The sequence below is a fragment of the Engystomops pustulosus genome, chromosome 6 (assembly GCF_040894005.1).
Source record: "Engystomops pustulosus chromosome 6, aEngPut4.maternal, whole genome shotgun sequence".
Classification (NCBI taxonomy): Eukaryota; Metazoa; Chordata; class Amphibia; order Anura; family Leptodactylidae; genus Engystomops; species Engystomops pustulosus.
In genome coordinates this window covers 93,278,139-93,301,512 of record NC_092416.1, presented here as the reverse complement: position 1 = coordinate 93,301,512, position 23,374 = coordinate 93,278,139, and the positions used below count along the sequence as shown (strand labels likewise).

Below are 23,374 nucleotides of genomic sequence, written 5' to 3'. Positions count from 1 at the left end.
ATGGTACTCAACCAAGTTCACACAAGACTGCTGTATGACTGCTTTATTTATACAGAATTAGGCCTACATATATATTCTATAGAGTTATTCTTATTAATGCCAAGTCACACATATGATAAAACTCTACTCTTCACAGTTCATGCAGGACAGTCCATACACACATTCCTAAATAATATCATCTTATTGGTGGATGCTTCTTGAAATCAGTTGAGTGTAGCTATGTTAAGGGATGACAAAAATTCAATGCTCTATTTTTTTTTACTTTATTAGTGTTTTTGAGTTATGTGTGAGTTTGAGCCTTTAAAATGGCTTGAGGGCTCCCTTCTTCATGTAAAATTGGCCATATTGGTTTTGACCCGACTTCCCAAACAAAAAATAACTGATGGTAAAAACATGAACCTACTGATATGTAGTTATTTAATTAGATTTTTTTTTTTCCCTTCATAGTGATGATGAGTTAAAATGACAGTGGGATTAGTTTTGTACTTTACAGGTTAATTAGAAAAACCGTATTCGGTCCAAAGTTTTCAGCCTTAAGGGAAGGGCATGTGGAATAATCATAAAATTATGTTCCTTGGAATGAGACAAAACTACTGCAAAGATTGTAAGCTAGACTGTGTTGTAACTGGAACTATGCAGCAGCCCTGACGGCGTGGAAGATTTGTAAGCCATCTGCTGTATAAACTATAAGAACTCTGGCTTATACATGATGGGAGTTGCCATCTCAGGGGTAACTAGAGAGTAGTCATTTCAGTGCTCCAGTGATCAGAAGTAGCATCCCCTCCCCCACCTTTTACTGCAGTAGGTTGTGCTCAAGTGCCAAGCTCAGTTAAATACTTGAATGCTATAAAACATGCAGATGTGTTCCCTGAGGTGGTACATTTACATGCCTCCTTGCCAGCTTGTATAGCTGGGTAATTGCTGTATGTAGATGTGTGGATGCTTGCAGGATTATCTGTGTGTGTCCAGATGTGCTCATCCAAATCTTGATATAAGGGAATTAAACACAAATTGTCTTACAAAACACACAGATGAGACCTAATACCAGTGCTTGCTTTTATACCATTGCTTAAGGCTGTCACACGGACTCTCAATCCTATCAAAATAACGGCAACAAAGAACTTGGACGCTTTCTTTGACTTCGTGGGAAGGCTATTGTTCTGCTAAAGCAGTATGTGGTGAATACATTCAATGTATACAATATATAACTTTAAGACAATACAGCATCAGATGATAGCACCAATTTTTTTTCTTTTTTGAGTCAAACACATGGCTGGTGGGACACAGAAGCACTCCTACATTATTGAGCCATGTAAAAATAATGATTTGACATCATCCCCATATCCATGTACAACTGTAGTTCTCTTTTTGACAACCATAATGGCCAATATGAGGAAACCTCTCTTTTACTCAGAACAGTGGATAAAAATGTTATATTAATGTGAATCCAAGCGGATAGTAGAATGAGTCCCTTCACAATATGTCTCCTATGAACAGAGGCTGACCTTCAGCTGAAGGCAATATAGGAAAGGGCCTTCCACCACCCACTAAAACTTTTTCAATGAGAGGTTGTCCAGGATAAATGGCAGTCACTGGCAACTGCTTAATCTTTAGGCAATTTGAAAAGCTTTGATTTTTAACAACTAGGAAATTCTAAACAAACATGGCCATATGCATTCTAAAGGCTGCAGAAACGGGCGTGTGTCACCTGTAGGTAACCCGTATACCAACATAAGCGAGCTGTATCTGCAACAAAAAATATATGACCATTTCAATGAGGCCGTGTTTTGGACGCAAAAATAAGTGCATAATGCAGGCTTTACCGTCAATGACATTGAGGACTTTAGAAGTACAGCTTGAAATTTAATTGGCTGTTTAGTTATTCATGATCATGGCCTCTTTCTATATGCCCCACGAGTGTATATGTACATTGTAAAGAGATATATTGCTCTTCATGTGCAAGTAATGTCTGTCTGCAGCATTCTCTAATGATGAGGTGTGTTTTTTTTTTTTTTTTTCCCCTCCTTGTCATAGTCGATTCCTACTTGCCTAGACTTCTTATAGGTGGTTTTTCAGAAAAAGTTGGAACCAGAAACTGTTTCACATTCTTAGTCATGCCCCTCCCCCTCCTCCTCCTCTTGTAACACTCACTAACTGATCGGTCTTCCCTCTCCTATGTCTAGCAGTGTCTGGAGATCTTGTAACAAAACTATGTCTGTCTCTGGATATCCATATCTCACAGAGGAGAAGGGAATGAGACATGTGTATCATATCTCACAGATAACCTCCACTGAATTTTAAGTTTACAGTCATCTGGGTGGGGTAGGGGGGACAAAACTCATGCAAAATTAAATATTGTTAAACAATGGGAGGTCAGAGTAAATGGTTTTTAAGTGCTAATTAAAACCTTCTGCAATGCAATAGATTTAGGATTGAACTGGAACAGGTGCGACTCTCATTCACTGTAATGAGGCCAGACTGCCGCTACATATGGAAGTGACTACAGTTATATGACGACTGATCATCAGGGTGTCAGAATAATCCATATAAGTTATTAGTAGCAGCAGATAAACAGAGAAGGGAACATGAAGCAGGTGGCTCCATTCTCACTGTAGTGGCTGTACTGAGTCACTGCAGCTTAGCTCTCATTTAAATGAATCTGTGATTACACTGACAATGTAGCTGTTTGTTTCCTGTTCCATTCTCTATCTGCTGATCTGTAGGAGTCATGAGTGATTGAGATATAAGTGATCCCATACATATCTCTCTCTCTGTGTATGATTGTAAATTTATTAAAATGGTAAATTTTCTAATACCTATGTTCCTTCTCCTAACATACATTTCTTCTTTGTTTCCATTTGCCTTTTTATCCTACTTATCACATACTACCTTCTTTAGTCTTGCAGGCCCAAGATGTTACAGTAACAGACAAGATGACTGCTTTAGTTGGTAAGGAAGTCATTTTTCCATGCACGTTTTCCAGCAAAGATCCGAAAGTACGTGTGACTCAGATAATGTGGATGAATTCTACCGTCAGTTTAGCAGTGTATAGTCCTCATCTTGGCATTCATGTGAACGATCCAACACGTTTTCAACTAGTGGATCCATCTCCGACCAGCGTAACACTCAAGATCTCTCGGGTCTACTACACTGATGAAGGAGAGTATTCCTGTGAGGTTACCACTTTTCCTGATGGTAATCTGAAAGCCTTCACAAAATTGACTGTTAAAGGTAAATTTACAAATGTGTGTTTACCTTGTGGATTAATAAACAACCCTATTTTATGAGCGTAAAATTAATATTGGGTGATGGTCAAATGAGACTGTATTGGTCATGTTGTGGTACAGTATTTGACAAAAGAGTTGAATCAGGGCTTCTACTGTATCCCTCCCTTACGTCCCCTCCAGGTCCCTGGGCCGGTGCATTAGCTATTGCCAGCCAGGATGTAGCGGGAATACTATGCCAGGTGGGGCCTGGCATAGAATTATGCTTCAATATGGTTGGGCACCTGATATTAGTATATCTGGCGTGGGGTTGGGGGGGGGGCAGGGGCATTGCTTGGTAAATTCTATTCCATACATCTGTTGCACTCAATATAAGGGTTTAGACATCTGATACTTCAGCAGTATATAGGCTGCCACCTGACTATGGGATTTATGTTTGCTCTTGCTTGAATAGCATCACTGGGCTACAATAGACTAAACTGTTGATGAGAACATTGCCTACTGTATGATAAACCAGGTGGCCACTTGTTAACATGTATGGCTAATCCAAAGAAGCTCTATGCTTGTGGTAGCACTAAATTAATATGCTAGAACTATAAATGCTATAACCTAATTGGTGTTTTTCTTCTAGTTTTTCACATATCTTTATCTAATCTATAAGACTCACAATGCTATTCCCACTTTTAGCCATACCACAGAATTCTGCAGAAGCCAAATCCGGAGTTGTGGCAGATGACCAAGAAAAAGTAGTAGCTACATGTAAATCAGCTAATGCAAGGCCTCCATCCCAAATAACATGGCATAGTGTGATTCCTGGAAATATAAGCAACACCATTACCAATAACACTGATGGAACATCTACTATAGTCAGCGACTTCATAATGACACCAACATGGACCACTGATGGGATGCCAGTCACCTGCATAACCAACTATGATTCAACAGACTACCCTATTCCATTGAAATTGTCAGTGCAATGTGAGTACCTTCAGGTTTTGTTAAAATATATTTGTTGATAGATCAGTTGGTGGGGGGAAGTTGCCTCTTGAAGCAGTTTGCCCATGAAAGAAAAGTCTCACATTTCTAGTAGTGATTATGCAAAAAAGATATTATTAACCCCTTTAACTTTAGAATTTTACTCGGTTGTGAGATGCTGTGTTCCTTCAATGCCCTTAGATTATCGGGGGTTTATATACACTTTCATTTAGCTCCTGAACATTCACTAGTATCTGACACTTAGAAAAAGAGAGGAGACCTATCAGAGATGATGAGATGCATACTACACTTGACATTTTCAGCTCTATTACCCATACCTCCCAACATTTCTAGAAGAGAAAAAGGGACAAAATGGCGGCACGCGTCCCCCCCCCCTAAGCCGCACCCCTAAATGCGTCCTGGCCACGCCCCAAATTTCTATTACTAATAATCATCTTCATCATAATAATAATCACCATAATAATAAGAATAATAATCCTCTCCATAATAAAAAATTTTGCTCAACTTGGGAATTGAACTCACAAACTCTACAAGTAATAGGGATGGAGCCTCTATCCACTACGCTATTGGCTCAATGGTTATTGGTCAGAGGATTTTCTGTGACTAAGTCTTTTACTATTACACAGTGACACAGGCTCCATGCACTGCTATATAGAGATACATCTTTTCAGAGATTACTATTGTAATTATTGAGATGACTATTATTATTTTTATTATTATCATGGAGACTATCATTATTATTATTTTAATAATAGTAATTATCTCAATAATAATCTCATTAATCTGAGAAGATCCCTCTCTATATGTATCAGTGTGTCACAATGTAACAGTGAAACTCTTAGTTACATAAAATCCTCTCCCTCACATCCACAGAGCTAATAGCCTAGTGGGTAAAGGCTCTTATCTCTACTGCAGAGGGTTTGGGGTTCAAAATCCCAGACTGGGCAAAAATGTATTTAATTTAAAAAAGAGATTGTAATCTGGGGAAGCTCTAGGAGACCATATATGGACAGATGGTGATCTGAATCTGATGACGTGGTCCCTGCTCTCCGCTAACCCGATACTTCTCTCAAAAGGATTCCATGCCTGATGTCTGTAGAAGCCATTCAGATTCAGTACTATCAGTTCTGACTTTAAAGTATTTACTATGCAGGACACATGCGGGTCCTGGAGGGAAAATCCGTGACAATCTGACAGCTGCCCGTGACCCGGGGCAGAGGTAAAAAAAAACGGGACTGTCCCGGCAAAACCAGGACGGTTGGGAGCTATGCTTTTACCCTACTCATGCGCCGCCAGCAGAAAGTCAGTGTGTATGTCTGTGTGAGCTTGTCATGTAATGCATGGGTTTGGGCCACTGCATGGAACAGAGAGGCCCTCAGTGCAGTGTGAGACAGAGCAATGTCTGCCAACCCTAAAGTCAGAAGATACAGGATCAAGTCTAGGGGCAACCAAAATTGTGTACAACCAGGACAGGTTGGAATTATATCTGTGAAATGCTGCATTTAACCCCTTCACGCTCCATGATGATATATCCGCCATGGAGCTATGAAGGGTGTATGAAGAGGGCTCTTGGGCTGAGCCCTCTTCATACAGAGATGGGCTTTGCTGCATATCGCAGCAAAGACCCATCGCTAACACCCAAGGTTCGTGCTTGCACCGGTCACGGCTGTTAACCTGTTGTTTGCACTGCACTGGAAGCTTATGGTCGCCGCCATCGTCACTCCCCCTGAATGTCATCGGGGGGGGGGGGGGGGATGCGATCGGTTGCCATGACAGCCTCGGGTCTTGTTCTGACCCGAGACTGAATGGCTTCTGCATATTCATTACAATGAATGCTAGTGGCTCATTGTAATGTAAAGTGTGCAGAAATGCCATCTACTGCGATACAGCTGTATTGCAGTATATGGAAGGAACAAAAGTAGTGGTAAAAAAAAAGTTTAAAAAATGTAAGTTTACCATGACCATATTGCCTGGATCTCAGTTGGAGTCCCTGTTTATCATGCTTTTATTAATTTTGATGGTAGATTTCCTTTTAAATGTGCATGTCACGAAGTGCAATTTTCACTCTGGCTGCTAAATAGCTGTAACACCCTTTTACATCAAACAGGACAATGATGAAAGATCCCTCTATAGATAATTACATCAACAACTAACTAAAATATCATAGCTTATTTATTCCTCCTATCTGCATAAACGTTGTCTAGAAAACTCCATAGACCTCAATAATTTGGCTCCAGACTATTTCTGCCTATGTCTGAGGCTAGTGGGAAATATATCACTACTAGTGATCACTAGCAGCCCACATAATGTACAACAGAATATAGATGCAACAGAAAATAGATACAACCGGGGATTTTAATCTGTTTGGGGGAAAAAGTGTTTAGTTTTGTTCTGATTTTGAGTCAAAATGAAAGTTATTAACGCGTTACCTTTACAGAGTTTATTATTTCTGAAAGTAACAAAGTATTATTTAGACTGTATCTTCCTACTCTTGTAGATTCCCCTGTGGTAACAATTGAAGGCTTTGATGATAACTGGCACTTGCATCGCAGCGGTGTCTTCCTGATATGCAACGCAAAAGGCAATCCCCCTCCCACATCATATATTTGGAAGACGTAAGTACTCGTGAACATCACAAAACTTGTTTGTGTTGGGACATTTTAGGCTTACTCTCTATTGGCATTGAAGCAGTTTTCTATGCAGCTTGATTCAAATTCAGAAGTGGATCAAGCAATGTTGAAATGCCCATATATGTGGAACATGAATAAATTATGTATTGTCAGATTTTGTTGGTAATTTTAGTGATTTTTTTTGATTTTTTTTTGCTTCTTTATCTTTTTTATAACCAAAGTGTAGATGGATCTCCACTGCCTTCATCGGTCCGGGCAAAGGATAATGTATTGTATGTGGATGAGGTGGACGCACGTGTAAACAGATCATTTTTATGTGAAGTCACCAATGCTCTTGGGAGCAGAGCATCCCGTCAGGATGTCCTTGTGAGAGGTAATTACTATACTGCATGTGTGACCAGTATGCTGTGTGACTGAACCAAACAGTGTCTATATAGACAGCCTTGATTTTATCCTGCTGGCATTCATACATCCAGTCACCTGCTGACATCAAGTTCTATCCATGGGTCTCATACTTGATGGTTCTCCTACTAGGCACCAATCATTAATGTCATTCATTTTTCTACTAATTTGAATGGAACTGCACTCCACACATCTAAAATTGATTTTCTTTTCCACCATATAAATTGTCATACCCCATATACCTGTCTTAGGTGCCATCTTTTCATAGTCCACTAGCTGAATAATGACTTTCTGCCTGCTCTTCTACAATTCTGCATGACCTAGCATGCTGATTACCTTCCAGGTCATAATAAATTGGCTGAAGATGTTCTGACCTGCTTGACATTATGCTTGAAGATCTTGGATTGGTCTACCAGCTAAATGTAATGCAATGGTCCTCTTTCAGTTTTTGCCTAGATTATAGTAGTCTGCATGTGGTATATGATTTCTCACGAAAATAACTGGGATTTCTTTCATTTTTGAATGAGGAATATACAAAGGGCAAAGCCAAAGTTATGAGTGGATTCATGTACTTTTGAAGTCTTCTATGATGGAGTAATATAATTAATTTCATTGACCCATTTGTAAACTTGATTATAGAAACTTAAAGTGAGGAATGTAAGGAATATAAAGTCTCTCTCCATATATAGTTCTTGTACTCCATGATGGGAAACCCCCCTGTGCATCTAAAAAGCAGAGCTCTGATTAATATTATAGTCAGCCATTTATGCAGTGTTTCCTAATATATTCTATGCATACATTTTTTTTTTTTTTATTCCGGCTGCGTTGGCTGCCAGCCCTCAGCATTGCCTAAATGACTATGGTGTCTGAGAACTCGATTATTGCATAGGTATATATTATTGGCTGTGTGTATATAACATAATTCTAGAAAATGGTGTCCTCCCCAGGGGAAACGGTGCAGGTTATTGTTGGAACATTAAAATGGATCAAAACCAATAGGATTGTAAAATTAAATCTGTAAATCGCATATGTTCCAACTGAAAAAAAAAAACTATTTTCTGTCCCCATCATGAGCATAGAATGGCCTACCTGCCATTTAATGTTAATCAATGCAAGCAATGACACTGACCTTCAATAGTATTGATTTTTGGCTTAATGGCCTGTACTGGAAAAAATCTAGAGGCATTTTTGATATATGTGTAAGGGATAAAAATCTTCCTCAATATTTTTTTCACCAGCCCTACTGAATCTATTATTTATTGGTAATCCAATAAAACGTTAAATTAATTTAAAAATGAGCTAAAATGATACAATATGTTACGTAGAGCAAACCATGAATGAGTTGAAATAGATTTTGTCCCTTGGATATATTGTGCCAAGCACCACTGAAATGGAAATGACCCTCAATAGATCTGTGAACTGATGGCTATACAAGGTGTTTGATAATTATATGTGCATTGCAAGTTTACTTGCCCGTCTTGTCCCTATTATAGTGGCTAGAGCCAGAGATTTGGATTTAGGGGGAGAAGAGGTAGCAATTGTATCTGGGCCCTAAACCCTGCAGAGGCCCAAAGGCTAATATGCTACACAAGACAAGTCTCAGGATTATAAATGGCTCATAAAGGGTGGGAGACAAAAATGTCAAAATCTAATAATGCATTGCCTTAAATATTTGAAATGCAGTTATTTTGTTATTCCCTCTACTGTGTAGAGCTCAGCTAGCTGACCAGTACAGCTACTGAGATGACACTTGGGAGGGATTGAAGTATTTTTTTGCATATCCAGGCAAATTAGACCTTTGGGAAAGCAAAGTGACTATTTCTCTAGGAGCAATATTGATAACTTACTTGGCAAGTTACCAAGAAAAATCTTTTTTTAACTTGACAGCAAACAAGGGTTTGACTTGTCTGTTTTTTTTTTTTTTGTATTTTAATGGATAAATGCTTTTGGGTATGAGTGATGCCATATAGCTATACAGCTGCTGATTGTGCAATGACAGTGAGAGTTTTCTACAGCTGTGTATGTAACCCCTCTGACCTATGCTGCTATCCAGCATATGGTGCTACCTGTTAATTTGCCCCATCATCTCATATAAGCCTATACCATATCATTTTTTTCTCTATATATGGATTCATCGCAACAGGACTTGCCCAAGGTTTTTCATTGCAGTCTGCTCTATAATGGAATGACTGGCTGGAAGGAGCCTCATCTACTGCGAGCATCAGACAATTGGATTACTTCTGAATTTTGTTTTGCCTATGTTCACTTAGTCTATAGTGTAGTATTTCTTAATTGCTCACCATGTACACACTTTTTAAAGGCTAATTTTTTTTTTTAACAAAATAATCTCATATATTCGGTATGCTAGCACTGTCAGCAGCTCTTTGTTACCCAATGCTCTGCCTTTTCCAGGCAAACCAGCCAGGTGATAGATTTAAAGTTTCTCATTTCCTCTTCTACATGATGATGTCACCTATGACCTGAAGCAATATGTTAGGGGCGATAAATTTCATAAAGCAGTGTTTTCTCTGTCCTGTTTTTCTGGCTTTTGTCTGGAGGGTGTTGAGTCATTGATCATGCGTGACGAGAATATATGTAAATAATTTTATATTGCATAGGAGAACTAAAAGGAGTTTTTAGTGTTTTAGGCCACAATCTATTTCCTGATGTTTATAGAAATAACACGCATGTATATGTTCTGGACAACGCCTTATCGGCTTTGGCTATGATTACAAAACATTTGTAATTGTTTTTTTTTTTTTTAAAGTGTAGGAACCGTTTATTGTATGCCAGAGGTCTGGGAAATCTGAGTGATGAGCCAAACTATCATCTGCAATTTTTAGATCAGTTTACTACAAAAATTGCTTAACAATTTCTTAATTGTTGGGGGGGGGGGAGCAGCAGAGGTGGGAGCAAATAGAGGGAGAGGGGACAGAGGTAGGAGCCTTGTTAGGAGATACAAAGGTCCCTGTGCTCATAATAAACCAGTGACTCTGGGTAATCAGGTGCCTGATGCAGATTTTGCATTGGGACCAGCCACCAGGAGCTTCACTTGTTTCATTAATGGAAACCAAATTGTTTTTCTTTTCTCAAACTTGTATAGAACACATAACTGCAGATTGATAAAACTATGCATTCAAGTTTTCAATCAAAGAACAGTTTCTTGGTTTAGATGTAAAGCGAAATGGCAGTGTGTTGTAGAAGCTGAGCATGTGTATCATAAAGCTTTCCTTTTATAGCAATAAACAGGATATACATTGAGGAAGCCATTGTCATCTTGGCCCAGATTGTCAGGCATCCTGCTCTTGTTTTTCAATTACCAGAAAGTCCTTTGATGGCCATGAAGAAGGGGGCCTGCTTATGAAATGCGAGTTAGCAATCAACAGGCAGACATTGTGCTTGAATGCAGCTCTCCGGCTGACACTGCAAGCGCCAGGCTGCTCTGGGAATTTGAGGGCTGGGGGAGGGGATCATACAAGATGGAGATTTCGAGCAACCAGCATACAGCAACATGTTCCCTACATTCATGCCTATTGAAGCAACTAGGTCAATTATTAACATGAGTACACGACGCAGCTGCGCTCCAATCATTCTCTTTCCTCTCTCGCAATGAATGGCTTTTGTATTTTCTCTTTCTAATCTGTGCACTGTTTACAGACTTTGGTTTCTGGGCTATTTTTGTACTTGGCCTTCATTTGTTGCCTGAGCCACTGATATTGCAACTTTTGCAACTGCTTCTTCCCATGGAAAGTTTTAGCGTAAATCCCATAAATTACTGCACAACATATCAACATATTGTGATAATTTGAGAAGGCTTAAAGCAATAGCTCATAAACAGTTTTTAAGTATAAATATCCTTTCATTTAGTTTTAGACTTTTGTTTATTTTTCATACTTTGAAAGTGATCCAGATTCCCTTTTTTAACAAGGCCTTAAGAATATAGGTTTCAGATTTTTGATTTTTACTTATTATCCATTACTCATTATTTGCATTCTTTTGCTGCAACTGTTTATTCTGTTACCATGACATCAGAGTTCATTAATGTTTTTTCATCTGTTATTTCCGTGTCCAGAAACTATCACTTCCTATTTGGCTTTAGTTTTGATTTAAAAATTTCTTCCATCTCGGCCAAAAATCTGTTTCCCTTTAAAAGTAAAATGAAAGCCCAGTGTCCATTTGCTATTCATTTGGACGTCCCTGGCTATGGCAACTAGCAGCCATATTGCAAAGTTAGCGTCTGGTTACCGTGAGTACAAGAGTAAAAATTTTAGCTTCTTATCGATTCTTCACAACAAATTGAAAAAAAAATTTTCATGGTTACAATATTCTATAAAATACTCTAAACAAAGTTCTAATGAACCATAATATCTAGTTACATATTGCCAAAAATCTAGATGTTGGTGATGGCATGTGTCCTAACGGGATTATGACTGGATCGTCTAAATTAATATAAGCCCAGAGGGCTATAAATAACAAATTTTCTATACCTCTCTCTGGTTCTCTGGTATTTTAGGTACGTGGTTTCTGTATATATTATGGGTAGCAGAAAGTTATTTATTTATTCGCTCTTGCGCTCCCTCTCTCGTTAAGTCCTAGCTTTACAATGATTGCTAGAAGAGTAACCTGCCATCTTGTGCTCAACCCTCAATCAATAACCATTAGTCACTCAAGAGCTTGAGCTGGGAATATATATATATTTTTTTTTTCTTGTACTTTCATGACTAATTAAAGCGAACTGTTCACCAGGAATGTACGTAATTTTTTAGCTGGTGACAAATTCCAATAGCCTACGTTACACTGCTTTTAAAAAAGCCTTAGTTAGAATTCTGAATCATTTTTGTAGTCAATGATAAAAGTTCATTTCAAATTGCCTACCTCTGTCTCCTCATGCATTCTTCCTCTACTCCACGCCATTCTCCTCCCTCCCCTGTTCAATGCACATGACAGGAAATGGGGAGAAGTGGGGGAGCTGCATGAGCGTGGAGGAGAGAAGACTGACAGTCACACATGGGTTGCACCTTCCCTTCCCCGGGTCTTAACACATGCTGATGGCAGGGAGCAAGTCAGGCAGAAATATACTTAGTTGTGTGCTAAGGGCTCTTACACAAAGTCATGGTTTCCTCAGCATCTGTTTAGATTAGATTCGTTTTTCAGGCAAAATGTGTGTCTGTCGACAGTATGCAAAAAATGTGATATGAACCCAGCCTTGGGTGTCTGTTTCCATCTTCTATCACAATGTAGTGGCATGCCAGGTGTCACATCCCACTGATTAACTACTAATTTCCTTATAGATGGGTATTTTTATTTTTATAAAAGTGCAAGAAAAGTGGCTTACTGCCCTTTTGGGGGGCCCTTGAGGTGGTTCCTCTGGTTCACCAATTTTTTTTTTTTAATGAGATCTTTTGGATTTATTTTTATTTTATTTGAAAGTTGTACTATTTTAACCTATGTCTACAAAAATTTTGCATTTTTATAGTTATATTAAGGATGAAGCTGTATTTACTTGATTTGATTATACACTCTAAATTTATTGTAGACATAGATTAAAATCGTGTTCTGATATATTATTCAACTTTCTAATTTACGTCTTCTCCTGCAATACCCAGGACAATATAGGACTATAGTAGCACATTAAAGTAGCACTTCTATTAGTGGTATCTTCTAATAAACATTTTTTTTAAAAACTTAAGGGGCATCACAATAGAATTGTTTCTTACATGGATGATGAATGTACAGAACAGTTATTATACATTTTACATGATTCATTGTACCTGTGGTAAACGTTTTACAATCCATGCTGCTCCTGTTGAGTCCTTTATTCTTTAGTCTCAGCGCATTAGATGGAACTAGTTCTTGTTTAATAATAATAATGGCGCTTATTGCTGTTTCTGTGAATGAGCTCATAGTGTTTATAATTACTGCAAACTGTGAGTTCAGATTAAATAAGGAAGAAAACATTATAAGCAGAATGAGTCGTTCCACGTATAGGTTGTCTAATGTTGTGCTACAACCATTCAGTTTTCTGTAATGCGATAAATCCCTAAGCTTGCCTGTTTATACAATAGTGTGGTTCAGTTCAGGAGCCATTAGGTTGTATTTTTTCTTAAAAGCATGATGCAAAAAGGAATCAAGATGTCCTTTTAATATGTGGATGAGATTGTAATGATTCTTTTATAAAGCCCTAGCTAGAAATGAAGAATGTGCCGGGTGCCAGCAAGTCACATAATTTAGTTGTTTTATTTATGTTCAGTTCAAATGCAAACTAAAACTTGTGGTTACTACTGGGTCATTGATGTGAAGCGGCTCCAAATGAACAACAACTCTATCTAATAAATTATAAATTCATACATGCCACTCCTCTCAGTTTTGGTAGTAAGCGATGGATACATTTGACATTTTTCCACCCATACATAATTTGTAGACTGTTGCTTGGCAGCAGCAAGGTCTTGTTCTTCCTTCTCAATCCAATTCTCTAAAACAAAGTTATTCTGCTTGATTCAACCCTCTATAAATATACAAGCGATCAGAAACTTTAATTGATTATTTAATTAATTGCCGCACATTCCCATTGCTGAACTTTTTTGTTGAATGAATCTATAATTCTATTCGATGAGAAGTTTGATGAAAAACTTGGATACCGTATGTCACATGTTCTAATAGTATAGCTATGGAAATGCCTAAAGATTATATATCTTTTTTTTTCTATGGATTTTTGTTTCGTGAATCGAGTCATTTATTAAATTTGTATTTTATTTCAAATGTCTCAAGTGATATTGTAATGAATTAAGCACTTGAGCTTCAGTGACTTAACTTTAGTTTGCAAGGAGTCTGATTCTTAATCTGTATCAAAATAAAACTTTAATAAAATATTTTTTTTTTAAAATACTATACATACATATATATTGTGAGAATGATTATACCGTTTATTCAGCTTATCCCCATAGAACTGCATGTGACACATACTGAACCCCATTTTGCTAACTGATCTTGTGCATGTACAGATTGAGACCTTCCTTCATTCTTACATGCTCATCATATAGAGACAAAGCGAGCACTTGCCATTGCATGTTTTGACTCCTAGATTTTTCCTCACTGTTTTGCTTGTGCATGTTTTTTTTTTTTTTTCAGTAGTAGATGTATTTCAATATGCTAATGTTGGGGGTTTGGTGGGGATAATGGACTGAAATGTTAGGCTACAGAATTCCTATGTTTCTCTCGTACCCAGAACACGCAATGCAGCCGCAGACAAACGCAGGAGCCATCGCCGGGGGGGTAATTGGGGGGATTCTGGTCCTACTCCTTCTGGCTGCCATCATCTTCATCGTCATCAAGAGAGGAGGACTACAGAGCAAGAAGGATCGTGGAACATACAATCCGAAGCTAAGAGTATTTGGCTCTGGAAAACCAACTGAGCAGTTTACTTACCAAGATGATGGAGAATTGGATAAACCTCTCAAAGGCCCAGTCCCCTTGAGAGACAGTGGACTTAGCCCCTCTTTGGGAGAGGAGGAGGATGATGAGGACGAAAGGATGAAATACAAAGTTCTCGAGGATGACGAGGAAGAAGAACGATTTAATGAGGTGGGGCCTATGTTGCAACTCAGACCCCATCATCCAATTGACTCTTACCTGGATGATGACATGGAGTCACAGACTGATGGCTCTATCATCTCCAGGACTGCTGTGTATGTGTGACCACTCTAGATAAGAACTGTGTACCAACGCTATCTAATGCTAAACACCTGGACTGCTGAGTGTTTATATCCGTCCCAGTGAAATGAAATATAGAGTATGTGGAACTCTACCCAACCCTGTCCCACCAGTCACCTGGACTTTATCTAACCTCATTGACCGTGAGCCATTTGGTCCGCAATGTACATATGCATTATGAAATATCACCTTCATTTAACTTTTGCTCTTCAGGTATGTGCAATCCCCCTACACACTAAAATATCTACATCCTCCCATAAACATTGCCTAATCTACAGATACTTTAGAAACCCTTAGATGAACGCCACTATACCGTGGTGAACAGGTAGACATATTACATGCCTGTTAACTAGACAACACAGATCTTCTGCTCTTCCTCTCAGAGAATATCCAGGACTATTAAGACTTATGACTGTTTTAAATATGGACTACCCTATCCTGCTGGGCTTCATGAGTACCCCTCATTATTTCAGGGGGCTAGGTATGGTATAGGGATGCCACTCTAACCTTATATATGAACTTATTGTGCCAGGATAATGATGCCACTTGCAGTCTTGGAAGTATCTGCAAATTGTGCACTGGATCTTTCCTTTTAAAGGGGTTTGCACTATTTAAAAAAAAGGGTTAATATTTTAAAGGATTAATATGAAGAAAATGGAGTTTCGAGATAATGGGTAGGGGTGATAATTTTTGTGTTCTTAAATTTCTGCTATTATTTTTTTGTATTTCTGTATAAAAAAAAGAAAAATTTTAATAAACATCATGTAAAAATATCCAGTCGTCACATTTTTGTGAAATATTTTTCTATGGAGGATTAAATAAGATAAATCCTACTTCTGCATAAATCTACAGGTAACCCTTTTTAATGTCAAACTGTCAAGCTTCTTAGTTATATCCTTTTCCAGAAAAGCTGGGTAATAACCAATATGGCCACTATTATAGTTCCCACAGTGTTTGTCGCCCAGCTGTTCTAGGATCCCGAATAGTAGATGGTCCTAGTTACTCAAGAACTGCTATATCCATGCTTTAAGAAAGTTTTCTTTAAGTTTGTTTGATAGGGAATTTACCATAAAAATCAAGCGTGAATAAACCAGTGGCACTTACTCATAGATCCAGGCACTAGGACTGTGTAAATTTTTTTTTTTTTAATATTTGTTATCCATGACCTCACTTCCTTCTAAAAGCAACTTTTAAAATTATGCCTTGTGTATTCTCACTGCAGCAGGGTTTTAGCACATGTTTGAAGGGAGAAGTGCTTCTTGCAACAGCCTGGTAACTACCCCAGAGTCCTTCTGGCTCATTAGCTTAATTTTAAAAGTTTATTTTAGAAGGAAGGCAGCTATATATATCAAAATATAAGAAGATTAAGACCATGTACAAAGAAAGATATGCATTCCAATTCTCCTCGAATGTCCATCAGGCACACAAGTTTTAGAAGAGGTGGCAAATCTCCCAACCTTGGTGGAATACTCCAATATTTGCTGGGCTCTTAATTTTAGATTTGATGTTGGCACTTTACATGCAAGTGAAACCCCTTTTTCAGGAGGTATGTACAGTGCCTTTATAACAATTAATGTCACGTTTTCAGTTGATTGTGACTTAAGCAAAAGATCCGTATGCTGTTCTCCGGAAGACCTGTTGGCAAGTATTAAATAAAAACTTAAACTTTTGTTTGATTCCACTGCCTCTGCTTTTTGAGCCTTCATTAGGCACCCCCAATGTGTCTCTGGTCCCTCCTTTTTACACTTGTCAATGACTGTAATCTACTGGTCACACAAAAACACCAAACTAGTCAGGATGGAATTGAAACCAACAAGGGAAGGAAACCTGATGAGATGGAGTCCATACATCAATTCATTGAAGTACATTTTATTTTTGCAGATTAGGCATTTGGAGGTGGCCTACCTCCTTTATCAGAAAATTATTCTTTGCCCACAGAGCAACTGATCCAGACAATGTCCTTGAAAGCAGGCCAACGTTTCTGAGTTTTGATTGGAGATGGTTAATTAAAAATGGAAATGACTGGTCTGGTGTCTCCGTGATCAACTTGGTTATGAATTCTACATTTACCTGGAGACTAATACCATTATGAAATGTGTAATCTGCCAATAATAAATTGAATGAACTGATGTGTGGACCTCATCACCTCACCAAATTTTCCCCAGTCATTTCTTTGACAATCTGCTTGTTATCCACTTGACCAGGTACTATAGTATATACAGATTCAACTGTTTTGCTGCCTAAGGATTATTTTCCATGTCAAATATCCAAAAGCACCCAAGGAAAGCCTCCACCTTGAGGTGTGGGTGTCAGTGTACAACTTATCCTATAGGATTACCTTGGGGGCCCTAGTGCCATCTCGCTCTTATATTTTCTTTCAAGAATGACCATTAGGCAGAGATGAGCTGGGATACAGGCAGTGTTTTAATGGCTAGGGAATCAGAAAGGTCGGTATATACCCACCGTGATTGTATTCTGTACAATCAGTACTATCTGGTGCTTTCCTGTCCCCTTTTTGGTCTGTTCAGAATGTGTTTATATATCCTAATAGTCTCTTGCTGATTACTTATTGTAGCTTTGACAACACACTAATTCCCATGGATGACGGTTTACTAAAACCGGCAAAATTGGTAAGGAATTACTTCCTTCATCACATCATATGGAATAAGCTACCACTGTTTCTGGTTAGTGAAGCCAGTGTTCTAAAAAGATACATTTTATATTATGTAATTATTATGAATTTGCTCCAATGTCACCTTATGGACACATTCTCACAAGAGGATAGAATGTTAGCTTTTATTATCCAGTGAGCCTCCTGCAAATAAAAGTTATCTGGTTTCATTGTCACAGCGTCTTGTCTCTAGTTTTAATGAAGAAAGTTCCAATAAATGCTTTTTTTTTTTTATTTTTCCAAATAAAATTTTGACTCCTCCTTGACCTCCCACCAGGCGTTTGCTATTATATTTTCTGCCTCTCCTTCTCCTCCTCCACCATAGAGGTGTAAGTAATAGTTTTAGCCAGGTATGCGGAAACAATGCTGCAAGAAGAATGTTTTCAAAAATAGAATGGTGTCAATGGAAAGATGTCCATCAATGCCATCCGCCAAGAGCTGTTAACAAGTCTGTCCAGCATTGTTCTACATGGAAACTCTCACCATTGATGTAGAAATAAGATCAAGTGATTCAGCTGTTCACTAAAATCTAGGCAATACACAAAAAAAATAACCGCTTAAGATTTGCAATGAAATATTTTAGCTGTTACAGGTGTTTTATTCAGCATAGAGCTGAAGAGTGATATAAGTATATGCATACAACAGTGGAACATGGTGGAGGTTCCTTTTATAAGTTTCGGCAAATGGATTTGGTGATTTTGCATTTTTGTCAGGTTTAATGGAGTCTTCAATACTGAGAAGTAATTTTACATCATGTAGTACCATCAGAGAGGCATTAGTTTTGACTCTGGCTTTATGTTGGTTGGATTGTTAACCTGCAACAATGTTAGTTCCGAGTCCTGGAACTGACGATATGGCTCCAACATGCCCTGATCAGTCTATCCGAGAGACTCAAGATATGGGCAAGCATATATCCGTATAAGGTCTGTGGTAGGATCTCCAAGATATTTAGAACAATCTTCCTGCCAGGTTCATTCAAAAACTCTCCAAGGGTACCTAGACTAATCTACCTGAGTTGCCTTTTTTGTCAAATATGCTTATCGGTGTCTGATTAGTTAAAGTTCTTTCTCCTGTCCTTTTTTTTTATCCTTTTCTTTTTTTAACTACTTCTGTAGACATTTCTGAAGCCCCCAAATGCCACTTTAAATGGTGTTATACAGAAGCATGTTTCGAGGGGCATTTCCTTAATATGCCCCTTTTGACATACTTACATTTTATGATAAATTTGGTTGCATACAAACATACAGTAGTGTCTCAGGTTTCTTATTACAGTACCTTTCAAGTTTTGCTTGTCATACAAACATATACATTAGAGTAAAGATCATTTGATTTGAATTTTTTTCAGAAATGTGATCTCCATTAATTTTCACATTTGATGAATTTTTTTTTTGTGAGGGTTACACCATGCCACTAGTTCTTAATCATAAAACCTTTTTATGTTGCTTTGATTGTAGCACAGAGAGAGTATAACAAAATTTTTTGAAGATAACAGTCACCAATTAGTAAAATGTGTACATGCCCTATGCTTTGAATTACTATAGCACATCTGTGGCCACAGGACATCACTAGTCACTCACACTGCTCTGGTGAGATTTTGGTCCACTCTTCTTGTCTCTTCTACAATTCTGAGACTATTGTGGGTTTTTTAGCCATAGCTTTGTCACCAAGGATTTTCAAGAGGTTTTCCATTGGGTTTAGACTAGGACTCTGGGCTGCACATTTAATTGTTTGTTTCAATGTTTTCTGTCTGTGTGACAGAGGGTATTATTCTGCATGAAAATTGCTGATAGATTGAGTAAAGAATGCAGGGAAGTAACTATGTGTTGTTGAAGAAGGTACTGATAATAACTTGCATTCTCTCTGCCAAGTAGCTTTATGTGGGTTGTAACTTCTGCTTTAGAAATCATGCCCCAAACCATGACACTTTCTCCATCAATATTCAGTGACTTCTTTACACAGTTTGGATTGAGTCCTCTCCGAATTTTATGATGAACATAATGTTACCCGTGATGTTGTAAGGTGCAATATTGTAGAAAAGACAGACTTGGAATGACCAATTTATCTTGCTATGGCTAATAGTGGCACCCCTTTGGCCTTCATCATGACAACCTGCTCCCGGAGGGTTTTGGAACAGCACACCAGTGAAAACTGGAAAGTCAGGCTGTAAGTTAAATAGGGGTTGACAAATAATCACGGAAATTAGCACCAGATGCCAGATTTAAACCAATAACTTAAAGTGATTAGTGTTCTTTTTATTTATCTGATTTACATTTTTATTCTGTGCTTAAGAACGTATATTATATTATTAAGCTTAAAATACTGCTATTTTACAAGCTAGGACATATTTGCATATGACAACATAATGACCATGATTTAGAAAATTGCGTAATATTCTCTAATTTTGTTTTCAAAACCATTGTTTGTATTATAGTTTTAACTTCCTATTTCAGTTTTTTTTAGCTTCCTTTATTTTTTTCATCTTCCATTGACCTCTCACTTCTTCTCTTTATTTTCCTTTAACTCCAATGAGGTCTTCTCCTGTTCCCTTTTACAGTCTCGCTTTTTCTTCTCATTTTCTTTCCCTCTTAATATTTTCTTATTACGTTCCCCAATGTGTCACTTGCAACTTGATCTTATGTAAATTCAGTGAAATATGTCCCTATTTGTATAATGTAATTTTCTGATTTGTAATTTTTTTTCCCATTATTGTCCATGATTATCGGGCTGCAAACTTTCCTGGATTCTAGTAATAACATTTATTAAAGATAGGTGGTATAATTATGCTGTTTAGAGATGGGCGAATCGATTCTAACAAATCGAATTTAAGTTAGAATTTCAGGAAAACTTCAATTCGCCACAAATCCGAAGTTTGCAGTGATTCGTGGGAACAAAGTTTTTTTTTTTTTTTCCTCCTTTATTACCAAAATGGACGCAAGCACACAGTGTTACATGGGGCAGAGAACTCTGGGAAGGAGAAAGGAACGCCCTCTATCACATGTGAAGACCTGTAAGCCTATGAAGGACCAGCAGGCTTATTTGATGTCACACAGCCCTATAAAAAGGCAGCCATTTTCAATCACGGACTTTCACACTGCATGTACTGTCTGTAGCGTACACCTGCTTCTACTGTACTGTGCTGTAGTGATTTTTGCTCCAAGGGAGTCCATTTTTGGAGATCTGTATACCCCAATAGCAGTTCTGTAATAACTTCTGTTTCAATACCAGGTTGTCCGTTTTGGGGAATCTGTATACCCCAAATAGCAGTTCTATTTTGTTGCTGATGTGAATGGGAAGAAATTTTGTGTAAAATTCACATACTTTCTTTAGTGATTTCTGCTCTTATCCCAGGGTGTTAATTCTTGTGCTTCTGTATACCCCAAAGAGACAGCTGTATGCGTCCAGCCATCCTAAGGTGCAGAAGCTGACCATGCTCCTGTGCAAGTTGTTGGCACTGCAGTCCCTCCCTTTCTAAGTCGTGGACAACCCTTCACAAATATATAGAACAGAAGGTGTCCCAGTCCTTGAGCTTATCGGTTTCTTCCAAGGTGCACGGCAGCACAGACGTGTGGAGCTGTAACTATGGTCAGGGCCAGTACATGTCCTATAGGGCCCACGCAGCCACACCAACAACTTGAAGAAGAGATGACTACTCAACATCATGCAAGAAGAAATCAATGTGTGGCTTTTCTCCACGACAACTAAAAATCGGAACCATGGTGACAGACAATGGGAGGAACATGGTGTCCGCGCTACAACGAGGAGGGATGGTCCATGTGCCCTTCATGGTGCATGTGTTCAATTTGGTTGTCAACATGTTCCTCAAGTCTTCCACCCAGCTGCAAGACTTTCTAAAAATGGCCAGGAAACTGTGCATACACTTCAGCCATTCTTACAAAGCCAAGCACACCCTCCTCGAGTTGAAGCGGCAGAACGGCCTCCCCCAACATAGTCTGATATGCAATATTTCCACCTCCCTATGTTAGACCACCTGTATGAACAGAGAAAAGCCATTTGATTTTTTTGATGATGCAAGTAGACCGTAATACACCTGCAGTTTCCTTAGGCCCTTTGAAGAGACCACGTTATTTGTCAGTCGCCAGGACTGCGGGGATGAATGACTTAATTCCACTGCTTCATGTCCTGGAACTTGTACTGCAAAATCTGTCTGGTCAGTGCACTGGAGAAATGGTGACTACATCTCATGGGCACATGAGTCCAGAGGGGACTGAAGTAGAGGAGGAGGAGGACGACATTGGAGCAGAGTCTGGTGAAATCAGTGGCTTTTCCACTAAAGAGAGGAGGAGCTGGAACATCCGGAGGAGATAGAAGATTAGGCAGATGACAAACAAGCGTCGTGGCAGTATACAGTGGAGATGGAGGCTGGGAGTCCTTCTGAGTCGCTTGCGCAGATGGCCCGCAGCATGCTGTTTTGCCTAACTAGTGACAGCCGAATAGTCAACATCCAGCATAGGGATGAGTTTCTCTCTCCACCCTCTTCCACCCTCGCTACCGGTTGAAAATGGGTGACTTTTTTTTCCAGCTGCTGAAAAGGAGGAACAACTGGCGTACTACAGTCATGGCCAAAAGTTTTGAGAAGGATACAAATGTTAATTTTTACAAAGTCTTCTGCATCAGGTTTTATATTGGCAATTTGCATATATTCCAGAAATGTTATTAAAGGGGATGTGTCACCATAGCAAATGGCTGTAATTGGGTCCAATGCATTGTGACAAGTACTTTCACCATTTACACTTATTACAAAATCTGCAGGCTTACTGAGATGACTCCTTTTGTCCTGGTTGCTGGCGCCCCCTGGTGGTAGCTGTGTCCCGTCCTGAGAAGCAGCTGATCTGGCCGAGTCTGCGCACAAGGAGTCAGCAGCTGCTCTGCACTACAGATCATTCCACGGGCTCACAGCTCCTCTCCACGCTGAGAGATCAGCTGACACACTGCAGCCAATAGGAAGTGAGAGAGGAGGAGGGGCAGGGATTGTGCTGTGATGGCCACTGCTTACCAGCTCCACAGGTGCTTCCAGCAGAAGATACAAGGTAACTGTAGCCAGACATGACATCTGCTGCACAGAGGAGTCCTCCCCTAACATGGATCATAGCAATGTAGCAGCCCTCTCCTCCCTCCACCATTCGTCAGGTCATACAGGAGGCTGCAGAGATAACACAAGTAACAGGCTGAGCTCTGACCTCTCCTGATGCAGTCCTCCTCCTGTACTCTCCACCATTCACTGTCCCTCCATGCTACCCTGCTGTCCTGCAGTCCTCCTCCTGTACTCTCCACCATGCACTGTCCCTCCATGCTACACTGCTGTCCTGCAGTACTCCTCCTGTACTCTCCACCATGCACTGTCCCTCCATGTTACCCTGCTCTCCTGCAGTCCTCCTCCTGTACTCTCCACCATGCACTGTCCCTCCATGTTACACTGCTGCCCTGCAGTCCTCCTCCTGTACTCTCCACCATGCACTGTCCCTCCATGTTTCCCTGCTGTCCTGCAGTCCTCCTCCTGTACTCTCCACCATGCACTGTCCCTCCATGTTACGCTGCTGTCCTGCAGTCCTCCTCCTGTACTCTCCACCATACACGGTCCCTCCATGTTACCCTGCTGTCCTGCATCCTCCTCCTGTACTCTCCACCATACACTGTCCCTCCATGTTACCCTGCTGTCCTGCAGTCCTCCTCCTGTACTCTCCACTATACACTGTCCCTCCATGTTACCCTGCTCTCCTGCA

The 23,374-nt window shown here is 39.3% G+C and overlaps 1 protein-coding gene across 3 annotated transcripts in view; it reads left to right on the top strand.

The window, feature by feature from the left end:
* The window catches only part of NECTIN2 (nectin cell adhesion molecule 2), a 62,852-nt gene that overhangs the window by 15,234 nt on the left and 24,244 nt on the right, over positions 1-23,374 (top strand). For 2 of the 3 annotated variants that reach the window (XM_072110394.1, XM_072110397.1), the window contains exons 2-6: positions 2,899-3,231; positions 3,912-4,202; positions 6,718-6,835; positions 7,072-7,223; positions 14,478-15,735. In XM_072110394.1, the coding sequence (XP_071966495.1) occupies positions 2,899-3,231; positions 3,912-4,202; positions 6,718-6,835; positions 7,072-7,223; positions 14,478-14,947 (1,364 nt within the window). In that variant the 3' untranslated portion in view covers positions 14,948-15,735. Of the gene's footprint in view, positions 1-2,898; positions 3,232-3,911; positions 4,203-6,717; positions 6,836-7,071; positions 7,224-14,477; positions 15,736-23,374 lie in introns of those variants that run through there. The other variant, XM_072110396.1, reaches the window with a different exon arrangement.